Raw genomic sequence first — 12845 nt, forward strand, 5'->3', positions numbered from 1 at the left:
GTTAGTAGGTAGGATACTGTCTCCGGGAGAAATGGGAAGAAACTCCACACCTGCCAAAACTGGACTCCTAAACGATATTAGCTGCTAAACATTTGGTGACATAGGGTCATTGTCGGAAGCCGGAACTTGTAGAGATCGTTGTGCCGACGGACGCGCCCTGAAACCTGGCCCTCTTTCGCGTCGGAGATTCAATCATAAGTTTAGGTTCAATTCAGACCTCCATCGCCAAAAGCTCCTCTTGAAGTTTATGAACACCAGCTGACAGGGGTTTAAATGCATCCCCAGTCCGTTTCATAAAACTTCGCATCTCGAGCTCCAAGCCACGACACGAACCACAGCCCCATTTAAGGCCGCCACCCTGTGCAATACTATCACGCACCTTGACTGTATAACCAGCACACTTAAAGTGCATTACATTATCACACAGCCAACAGTAAAGAAATTCTTCACTGGTCTTGCTGGGATTATTGCAATTATATTTGCAACAGACAGACATTATTTAAATAAATTGATTTATCAAAAACAAATTTTAAATCAATATGTATGTAAATAAAAAGGGAAAAATGTGAATACATGTTAAGCGAGACGTATACAAACCAAAGCAAAAGCTAACTGCAATATGCAAATAAAAAGAGACAACAAAAAAAAGAGGGCGTCTAACGGCTAGACACGGTAGAAGTGAAACCTTCCGTAAAACAAACTGAGAGAGAATGAGACGAAAGCAGCATTAGGAGCGGGATAATTATAGGTTCAATATAATATTGCTATAAAGGTCATATTTTTTATTTTCTTCATTTTATTATTTTCTTCATTTTATTATTATTATTCATCCTCAATGTTTTCAATTTCAACAAATGATACGAGTGGCTTATGATAGCTAAAATATGATACAAATGCTTTGGTTTCGATGTTGTCAACATATCTTTGAAATACCGCGTCAATTGTTGTTTTTGATCGTGTTGTTGATTCAGTGCGATTGTTACACATTTTTAAACTGAATGTTGTATTGAGAAAGTCAATTAAAGGAACCGCTGTGTCCAATGCAAAATTTACGTTAAAATCGCCACTTAAAATCATTGGAACTTTATCGTAATCTTTTCTAAGTATCCGCGATACTTCTGGTGTATACTTTATTAAATTTTCATGAATGAATTCCGTGATGCTATTTATTGATTGATTCGGTGAAATATAAATTGCCACAATTAAAACTGTTTTTCCATTGCTCAATCTGGTTTCGCATGCACATATTTCTCCCACTTTAGAGAGCTGAACAGACAGTGATTCTAGTTGCTGTGCATTCATTCATTATATATTTTGTGATACATTTTTATTTACTTTTTACTTTTTATACCCTTGCAGAGGGTATTGTAAAATTGGTCAGAAGTTCGTAACGCACAGAAGGAGGCGTTTACGACCTGAGAAGCTGAGTTGATATAGCCATGTCCATCTGTCCGTCCGTCTGTGCGTATGCGTTTTACTCAGCCGTCTTAAGAGCTATCGGGATGAAATCTTTTTTTGGGGTTTTTTATTACCCGGGTAAGATAAAGTATGAAAATCTTTAGGATCGGACCACTATATCATATAGGTCTAGAAGAAAACATTTTGCGGACATGGCTATATCAACTCAGCTTCTCATGCTGATCAAGAATTTATATACTTTATGGGGTCGTAAACGCCTCCTTCTGTGCGTTACGAACATCTGACCAATTTTACAATACCCTCTGCAAGGGTATAAAAAGTAAATAAAAAGTAAATAAAAATGTATCACAAAAAAATATATAAATATATAAAAAGCATTATGAAAAAAACTTCGACCAAGCTAACAACAGAGCCACGTCGACACTTTCTAAATTGCCTTCGAGTTCTGTAGTTAAGCACGCATCTCATTTTCGCATTGTCGTTATGTCTCTTTTTAGAGACACGCGAGCACACTAAGTACACAACTCGACGACAATTTACAAAGTGTCGACGTGGCTCTGTTGTTAGTGTGCTCGCTTGGCGATCGGGCGGCCGGGGTTCGACTCCCAGCTTGGTCGAAGTTTTTCATAATGCTTTTTATTTATTTATAATGCTTTTTATATATTTGCATCTCATTCTCTCGCAGGCTAAATACTATAAGATCTATATGTGTCTCTGTTTAGTGGTCGGTTTTTCGTTTCATCGAGTCTGAAATCACTCCCAACGATTCTAAAGAAGTTTTCAGTTCAAAAAGAGATTTTTGGTATTAAAACACACAACATTAAGAACTTGTCGCAAGCTCGAAGTTAAGGGCCGCGAGCGCTATCTAAAGAGCACCAACCAACACCACACAAACAAAATCAAAATGTGAACTGTAAACTGAGAGCGCGGGTGGGAGCAAAAAATAGAAACAAATTAAAAACGGCGCAACAACAAAATAATAAGTGCGTTTGTTAATGTTTTGTTAATAATGAAAATGTAAATTTAACTTTTAACTTCGCGATTATTATAGCGATGATAAAAGTTGGGTTAGATAATTTAATGTAAGAAAGAATGAAAAAATTAGTTGAGCGAGAGCGCAAAACAAAAAACATGACCGACTTCGACGAGTGACAATATGTTACCCGATTTTACTCGATATCGATTACATATCGATACTCGAGAACTCGATAACAATTTTTTGGTAGTATGACACTGCAATTCGATAATAATCTTACTTCACTAACAATATGGAATATAATTCATACTTCCTACATGCTAACAATAATAATGCATTTCGTTCAGAAACATGCACAAAAGTGCAACTTGCGAATTACTAACTCTTTTATAGGCTTTTTACTGACAATGTGGTTGATTTTTTAACATTTTTTTTTTTGTATAAGTATCTGAATTGTGAGCCAGCCACATACTCTAACAACAATTTTTTCTACGTCTCTGGCTCTCTGTGCAAGACACAGTTGAGATTAATTTTTTTTCTCTTCTGAAAAAAAAAAATAAATTAAAATCCATGAATCCATAAATATTTTAAATAATATTCCTTTGCATATTCATTCATTCATTCGTTCATTTATTCACTAATATTGATATATACATTTAATGTGTGGGAGTAATATTCTAAGGGTTACGAGTTCAGGCTGCATTGGCATTTTCTACTTAAATATGTAACAATTTACTAGACATTTATGCTAAACGATAATACATATATTTTGGGATAAGTTGGGGAAAAATTTTATTAAAACTCCTTGAAAATCCATTTAGATAAAACTAAATGCCAACATTTATTATCATACATATAAATATGACCACACTTGATAGGTATTTTGAAAAAATAATAAAGCATAAAGCAAATAAGACATAGTCCTGGACTTCATTGAGGGTTTTAAGAGCGAGCAAAGCCACTCACCTCAACGCTTAATTAGCTTGGTGCACATAAGGTTAGCATACCTTGATATAAAAGGAGAAAATTTCCCAATTCAAGGAATCATTAGGGTACAAATCAGTTTTATCCTCACAGTACCATATGTATGCTGGTACGCAAACGCAGCAGGTATACTTTGTTTCTACCTAATGGATGAAACACAGGAATAGAAAAAATGTTTTTTTTATTTATTCAAAACAGGTCAAAACGACCAAAGAAAATTTTTTTTAGCAAGATGGGTTCTTAAGAATCTAAAATAGATAACCCAACGACTAATGTCGTAAATAGCGTAAAAATTATAGATCATAGATAAAACTTAGAAGACATAGGAATACTATTGTAAGCTGCAGTCCTCGGTAGATGTGTTGTCTAAGTGGCCCAGTCATTTAGTCAACTGAACAAGGACGATCCGGGTTCGAATCCCAGGCTAGTGTATGGATGTAGTTTTCGTCTAAGCCGAAGGCCTTAGATGCCAGTGCTTGTAAAATATAGTTAGGTTGATAGTTTATAACTATATCCTATACTTTAATAATAATAATAATACTATTGTAAATTATATTAATTCTAGTAGCCATAAAGCTGGCTTTGAAATTGTATGCACTGCATAACAAAATAATTAAAAAGATATTAAAGTACCAAATCAGTTAATGGCTGATGAAGGCATACCAGAAATAGATGAAAAAGAAGAACCATCAGTGAGATCAGATCAATCTAACATAATCTTTAAGAAACCAGCCAATCTCAAGTGGTCCAAAGAAAATACCAAAATGACTCAATACCGTGACATAAATGAACTGACAACAAAGTTTGTAGACTGTTGCACATCGGAAATAGGACAGACAAACTCAGTCCTGCACTAACGTCAGCAACAATACAACAGATATGGACAAAATAATTACCGTGGCAGAGGTAATTACCAAAATAACGGATATACAAATAACAATAATACAAGTGGATAGGTAACCAAGGTGATTCCAACCGAGGTAATTCTAGTAATAGAAATGGTAATGTACGAATTACCCAAAGTAAGATTTTGTTTGCTCTGAAGGATGACAACAAAAATTTGAGTATCTAAAACAAGCTTTAATAAAACCCACACTGCTACAGTATTCAGATTTTAGCAAAGAATTTTGCATAATAACAGATGCTAGCAAATATGCATGTGGAGCAGCATTGACTCAAACTTATGGTGATAAGCAGTTACCAGTATCATACGTTTCTCGCTCATTCACTATGGGTGAAAGTAATAATAGCACTACTGAACACGAACTAGCTGCGATACACTGGGCTATTACACTCTTCCGCCCATATACATATGGCAAACACTTTGGAGTCAAATTTTGTTGCAGATGCATTATCCCGCATTACGATACATGATCTAAGCAACACAAACGTACATGTCCTGAAAGTCACATCACAAAAAAGTTATAGAAAGAATTGAGATTGGAGATCTGTACACCAATGGAAATCTCGACATATGTTAGTTTTTTCAAAGGCTTGAAAAACAAGCCTGTATACTTGAGATCAAACAACTCAAATTGGCACCGAGTGAAAAGATCTTTGAAACCTTTTCAATAGAATCTTTAAAAGAAATAGGCAATAAAATTTTGAAATCATTAAGAGTAGCGCTACTCCGACCGGTGACCATTGTAGAAAAAGATAAAGATAAAGAAGCAATATTGTCTACATATCATGATGATGCTATACAGGGTGGCCATACAAATTGGTACTTTGGCCAAAGTAAAAAGACCATATTATTAGAAAAACATGACACGTCATGTAAAACACTGCATTAATAAATGTGAAAAATGCCTAAAGTCAAAAACAACGAACACCCTTAATCATTACTGAAACCCCCATACATGCTTTTGACAGAATAATAGTGGATACTATTGATCCACTACCAAAATCTGAAAATGGTAATGTTTACGCAGTCACTTTAATAAGTGACGTGATGAAATATGTAGTAGCCATACCAGTTCCAAACAAAAGCGAACCACAATTGCAAAAGCTATATTTGTATCCTTCATTCTGAAGTACGGTCCAATGAAGACGTTCATTACGGACATGCCAACAGAATACAAAAATTCAATAATAAATGACTTGTGCAAATATTTAACAATAGACAACATTACGTCTACTGCACACCACCACCAGACCTTGGGTACCGTTGAAAGAAGTCATAGGACATTCAATGAGTACATTCGATCATATATATCAGTAGATAAAACTGATTGGGACATATGGTTACAATATTTTGTGTACTGTTCTAATTAGACAGCTGCATGACTTCATTCACTTAATAAGTAAAATAGAGTATACTCGGATAGAATTGAATAGAGTGAGTGACAGACGCACAATGAGTGAGTGTGTATGAGTATTAGTATATTTTGGTACTCATAAAAAGCAAATTGAATGACACTGAGTACTGACTGAGTACTGAGTAAAACGGAGTGACAAATTTGACACATCTAAAAACATTCGAGTTATTCAAGTATCAGGGTAAATATTTTGTTTATTTATTTTCTTTGCATCGTTGAAACACAGCAGTCGCAAAAATGGAAGGAGGAAAAACTATCCAAAGTGAGAAAGTATGTAATTTAAAGCGTATTTTGTTGTTTTTGTTTTCGTTTGTTTTGTTATTGCTGTAGTCAAATATTGCATATATCTTTCTGCTTAGCTTGTGACCTGTCCATAAATGTTTTTTGTGTAATTTCTTTCAAATTTAATTTAGTTCAATTCAATGATATTGTCATTATTCAAGCTCTAAAGTCCGCATTGTATACTCAAATTTTATCAACAATTGAACCAAATTTATCAAAATATCACAAAATAGCCCTATTTCTATTTCCACCCACAAACAAATCTTTACAATTTTCTCCGCATGAAAAGGAAACCGTAATTGACGAGTGCAAACTAATTATGGAACGTTTTTTAAAAAACAGTGGGTCTAACACTTTACAAATACCAATAGCAAATGACGAATTTGATGATTTTGTAGAGGTTCAACAAGTTGACCCGAATAATAACCAAATTGACCAAGAAATAAAAGGGTACTCCAATATAAATGTACCGTACAGCACAAGTACAGATTCTGTACGCACAACGAAAAAACAACAAAAATGCTGTGTCGGCACCTGTCATTCGGATACATTCGAAACATACTCACTTATACTATCTGTTTTAACATTGTGCGGCCGAGTATAAAGCAAGCCTATCCACTCACTCATACTTATTCCGTTTCGCTCTCATATTCACTCAACTCAATTTGAGAGAAGTATATCCGAATGTCACTTTTATGACATTCATGCAGATGTCTAGTTCTAACACAACTCCATCAGTAACACATAAATACTGTATCTATTAATTTGTATTTGGTAAACAAAACAATTTACCAATTCATTTTAATAAATAGAATATAACCTTTATATAACGTAGATGATTATGCTAAGGAAGTTCAGTTAAGATTAGAACTACTATATAAAAGAGCTAGAACAAAGTTACAAGAACATAAGGAAAGGTGTGAACGCTGACCAAACACTTCGATGCAAGCGCCCCAAATTATATGTATGTATGTAGGAAATGAAGTGTCAGGCTAGTGAGCGAGACAGAGCGACACGCAGCGGCCGTACCTATCTGGTCGACTCACTCATTGGCAAATAAAAAGAAGCGTTGATTCAAAAAGCACTCGAAATTGTACTCTCGACTCGATCACATTGCGCACCCAAATTTATCACTAAGGCCATTATAAAAATAATAAATATATGTTTTCTTAACACAAAGAAACATTGTTAATAAATAAGACTAAATAAGGAAATCCCATCCTTAAATAATATCGAAATAAATAATAAGGGAAATTTGTGTGTGTGTAAAGTTCGCAAGTGAACAGAAAATTGTTAAAATTACATGCATTAACGTGTAATACGTATACAAAATCAAGGTTGTTGGCGAACGAATTTCACAACAAGCAACCAATACAAGTTCAAAAAGTAGTGGAAATTGGTGTGACTGTACGAGAGCCTATGACTGGATGGCGAGACGGTGAGAGGAAAAGAGAGAGCAGACAGCGGTCTCGAAATTGATGATTTTTAGTGTTTACTGTGGAAGCAGACAGCAGACACGAAGTTGATGATAACCAGTGTTTACTGTGGAAGCAGACAGACCGAGAGAGCAGACAGCAGACACGAAGTTGATGATAACTAGAGTTCACTGTGGAAGCGGAAAACCAAAAAGCCGAGTAAGTTGCGACAGCAGAGTGAGTGGCAACAAAGAGCGAACCGAACATCTACAAGAAGACTGAGTGAGTTGCTACAACGAGAGTTGCTACATAGAGCAAGACGACTATAGTTGGGTGAGCTGTTTAATTATTGTCTTGAGTGTAAGTTAATTGGCTTGCACGACAAAACCAGTCCGGCAGAAATATTGACGAAGTGGATGCGAACTGCAGAGAGCACATTTCTAAGCATAGTCCGAACTAATCCCGAACACAGATGGGCAAAGGTCATGGTGCACACTAAAAGATGTGAAGGGAATGTGCGCTTTAACCGTACAGTGGAGTCAGTTACAGCTTTTTGTGTATGCAAAACACGTGTTAAAAGGAGCTGCATTGTCGTTTATACGTAGTAGGAGACATATTTGTAGTTGGGAGTCCCTGAAGGTTGTTTTGAAAAACGACTCCAGACTAAAGGTTTCATCAGCAGAAGTTCACAGAAGACTAGGCAATCGACAAATAAAGAGAGGTGAAAATTTGTACGAATTCTTGTATTTGTTAATGGAAATTCCAAAGCCGATCGATTTGGATAATGAAAGTTTAATCGAGTATTTCGTAGAAGGTATACCAGATATGAGAGCAAATAAAGCATTATTGTATCAGGCCAGAACAGTGGATGCGTTGAAAATTCAAATAGAGACATATTTAAAATCCTATGATCCTAGGAAGTCGTCAAAGAAACCAACATTCTTTTCACAAGCAAAGCAGAGATCATAGAGAGAAAAATTCGATAACAAAAGGAGAACGCAAATGTTTTAAGTGTGGTGATCCTTCGCACATGATGAGAGACTGTAAGAAGAAACGTTTACTTTTTATACCCTTGTGATAATTGTATATTAATTTTGATCAGAAGTGTGCAACGCATAGAAGGAAGTATTTCCGACCATATAAAGTATATATATTCTTGATCAGCATGACGAGACGAGTTCAAATAGCCATGTCCGTCCGTCGTCCGTCCCGGATCAACGCAAACTCCTCCTAGACCGTTGGAGCTACAGAGTTGAAATTTTGCATGTAGGCTTGTGTACTGCAGGGGTTATATATCTCGGATTCAGCGTCTGGATAAACGCAAACTCCTCCTAGACCGTTGGAGCTCCAGAGTTGAAATTTTGCATGTAGGCTTGTATATACTGCAGGGGTTGTATATCTCGGTATATGCCGGATCGGACCACTATATCATATAGCTCCCATACAAACCGCAAAGTCACAAACAGTGACTTTTCTCAACAACTTCGTTATTTTCTGATTTATTTTCGTAAAATTTAACATTGGTGAGTTTTTTACACTAATAAACAACTGTGCCAATTTTGATCAAGATCGGGTGATTATATCACATATCTCCCAAAGGAATGATCTTTCGAAAACAGTGACTTTTGTCAATTACTTCGTTACTTTTAACGCGATTGCTTTCAAATTAAACATTTGTTAGTTTAATACATCTGTTAATGACTGTGTCAAATTTGATAAGGATCGGGTAACTATATCATATAGCTCCCATAGGAACGATAGGATGACTTTTGTAAATAACTTCGTTATTTCCTATGCTAAGATTGCAGGCCATTCTTTCGCAAACTTTAGCCTTTTTAGCAGTGTTTGCGTTTGCTGCTACATAGCAGCAATTACAATAAAAATATTGCTCTGCTCCTGCTACTGCTCTGATTTTGAAGGGCTACGTAGCATAGCAGAGAGCACAAACGGAAAACGATTGCTCTTCTGCTCTGCTCCGTAGCATACATCGTCGGAGCACAGAGCAATAGCGAGAGCAAAAAATTTTCGATACGCTATTTGTAGTTGTAGCAATAGCACAAGCATTAAAAGCGAGATGAGAGCGGAGCAAACAAAATAAATTTTTGTGCTACTGCTACGGAGCATTTCCTTTTCTGTTGCTCTCGCTCTAGCAATTTCGTAGTTGCTCTCGTAGCAACTTCGTAGTCGCTCTCATAGTAGATCTGTACTAGAGGTGGGCATGGGCCGAAATGTTACATCCAACCCAACCCAGCCCATGGGCTAAAAATTTCATCCGCACCCGAAAGCTAAACAAAATTTGGACATTAAGGCCAAGTTTTTCCGAATATGCTTCGCCTGTTGTACTTGTAACAAAAAAGAATGGGAAAAAGCGTCTGTGCTGCGATTACAAAAAGTTAAATGAGAAAGAGGTCCAAGATAATTTTCCTGATTGAATAGTCACGGTCGATACGACGTTGAGAAAATTGGCGGTGGTGAAGGACCTTGTAAGACCTCAACAGTGGCTGAGTTCATGAAGCCTTGGCTAGGATCATTCGGGTCGAATGACTTGTCAGGACAGCCGATTGTAGGAAATGAAGTGTCAGGCGGGCATAATCATGGCAATCGGGCATAAATAATAAGGGAAATTATAATCCCACATGTATGTACTAACACTCTCCCTCTCTTTTGTAGCTGTCGCGGAAGCGGAAGCATAAGAATATATGTATATGTAAACAAAGGTTAAGCAAAAGAATAATTATTGAATAAAAATCAATCTTAAAACTGCAATCAAATGACACTGACATGTTCGTCTCTTCATTATTTTAATTAAACTAGAACCCGGTCATTACAAGACTCTCTTTCTGGAAGCAGACCTAAATGCTTTTCAGGGGTGGTTTAGGGCTAGCTTGCTATTGCAAAACTGTTCTAAGTGCAAAATAATGTATTTTTATGAGAGGTTGGTGAGATTGACTCTTCCGAGCTGTTGAGCCAAATTAATATTTCTGTTCCATTTAGAAGGACCTGCAATTACACATCGCTTATACTTCCTACCTGCACAACTAACTTTGCTCTGCATAAACCTTTTCGTATACTACGTAGCGACTTCAACAGACTTTGCCACATTATCGGTTCGGAAACATCGCTTTAGGTAATTAATTGTAGTCATCTTTATTTTATTTTAATATTTTTTATTTCTTTAGTTTAGGTCGGAGTGGGTAGAGGTTCATTCATTCAGAGTTTCATTAGTAACAGGCCGGGCCTGGTGTCATATGGGCGACTTGTTCGTACTGAGCGTTGTTTGACTACGTCTATATATCTTGACAGATTGCAAACATGGCACTATAGCAGTCGAAGAGAAAAAGGTTTTATATTAAAACTCTAACTCGCAGAAAAACAGACTTCAAGGTTAGATCTGTAGCTCCAACATTTGATCCAGACGGACGGACAGATATGGCTGTATGAATTCGTCTCGTCGTGCTGATCAAGATAATACTTATACACTTTATATAGTCGAAGATGCTTCTCTCTATGTGTTGCACATTTTTGGCCAAATTTTATATACCCTTTTTTCAATTAATATATCCTATTCAAATATAATTATTACACAATACTGGCAGTCATTACGTAATACTGTGATCATTTTATAGACTGCTCACACTTACTTCTTAACTTTCTCTTTTGTGTGAAATTTTGATCGATGTGCATGTGGTCCAGGTGTTGCAGAGGAAAATAATCAAAAATTAAACTTAAACTATAAAAAACTTTTATTCAATACTAGAATCATAAATTCAATAGTAAAAATATTAAAGATATTTTAATTTTTTCTTATTTCAGACGTCGGAAAAAAAACATCATTCCAAAATCATTTTGGAAGTCCTTTGCAAAATCAGTTCAATACCAAAAACAACACACGAGTTATTGCCCAAAAAGGTGGGCTTGCTATATTACCCTGTGTCGTTAAAATTAATTCGCCAGCAACGGTAAGAATACTTTATGAAACTTGAGTATCTTATATACATATGTGCATATAATAATAACCTATGAAAAAAAATTATTTCATTAAACAAGTGCAAATGAATAATTTTAGTACATTTTTGCGTATATCATTCGAAAGAAAATGTAATTTATAATTTTTTGTTACTTTGGTTCTATCTATCTGTCTGAAATAATGCTGCGTCGAAATCAGAAAACCGAACTTCCTCAGTCTAAGAGCTATTGTGATTAACCTCTACATATAAACTGTGAATAAGTTTGTAGTGTTGAAAACACAATATACTAGTGCCATGAAAACAATCGTTTAAATAGTTTTAAGTATTTTAAATTTAATTATTTTAAATGAAATTCACAAGATTTAACTAGATTAGCTAAACAGCTTTACAATTTGTCAAGTCTTATTTTCCTGTAACGCTCTTATTAACGCGGATAATTGCACTCGGACCTTTTAGAGCTGCTTAGTGATTAGACCTTAAAAAAGTTCATCTGCTTCAGCAGATTCCGGCTAAAGGTAATTTTCAATGATTGGTTCGGATTTGAACTACGTTATAAATGAGCTTGGGACAACCAAATTTTCTTGTTGGCACTTTCCTTAGAATTCCAGGTCCACGCCTTTGTAGTACTGGCTCTTCTTGAAAAACCTCTTCCTGACTACGTTTCTCTTGGTAGTCCTCTTTTTGACCCTTCAGGCTTTGACTCCCTGTTCTTAGGATATTTCGCCGCCTTGTGCACACATTTCCACAGTTACAACATTTGTATTTGAAACTAGATGCCTGGGACCGACTAGGTCAAATCTCTTATTTATTATCAGTGCCCCTTTGTTTCTATTTCACGTTTCTTTTTTACCTATAATGCTTAAGGTGTCCTGCGACTCAATTGCTATTTGAAATGTTTCATTCTCTTCTTAAATGCTAACAATAGCAAGATTGAAATCAGATAAATTATGTCCATTATTTCAGTTTCATTTATTTTGTCTGCAATGTCAAAAAACTTGTCGACGTGATCTTTCATGTCGTCGCCGGTGTTCAATATCAGCAAAACCAAAGACTTCAGTCTTACCATCTTCTTGCACCAATTTCTCAGCATTTTCTTTGTTTCATTCTTCATCAAGATAGATTTCACTCGATTTTTCCAAGTATCAAACTTTTTTCCCTAATGAATCTATAAGGACACTTGCGATACTTATTTTTCAGTTTTTTCTTTATGCCGAAAAACTACACAAGCACCGTAAAAAAAACAGCAGTTTTGTGCCACACAGGCGAGACACAAAAAGGAAAATTCCTTCTAGAATTTATTTCACTTATTGGCGCAGTGGAAGTGTTGCTGGGCCCATAACCTATTGAGATTTATCTAGTTTACAGAGGTATATAGATATATTTGCGATGAATAGGTTATTACATAGAACATAGAAGGATGGTCTGGCAGAGACAATGCTATTTGGGGAGGTGAACTTATACCAATGTATACCTATCCTTATTA

The 12845-nt window shown here is 35.8% G+C and overlaps 1 protein-coding gene across 2 annotated transcripts in view; it reads left to right on the top strand.

The window, feature by feature from the left end:
• LOC6646392 (lachesin) overlaps positions 1–12845 on the top strand; it is a 145138-nt gene that overhangs the window by 11711 nt on the left and 120582 nt on the right. For both annotated transcript variants that reach the window (XM_023178047.2, XM_023178048.2), the window contains exon 2: positions 11208–11353. In XM_023178047.2, the coding sequence (XP_023033815.1) occupies positions 11208–11353 (146 nt within the window). The remainder of the gene's footprint in view (positions 1–11207; positions 11354–12845) is intronic.

This window comes from Drosophila willistoni, unplaced genomic scaffold, assembly GCF_018902025.1.
Source record: "Drosophila willistoni isolate 14030-0811.24 unplaced genomic scaffold, UCI_dwil_1.1 Seg526, whole genome shotgun sequence".
NCBI lineage: Eukaryota > Metazoa > Arthropoda > Insecta > Diptera > Drosophilidae > Drosophila > Drosophila willistoni.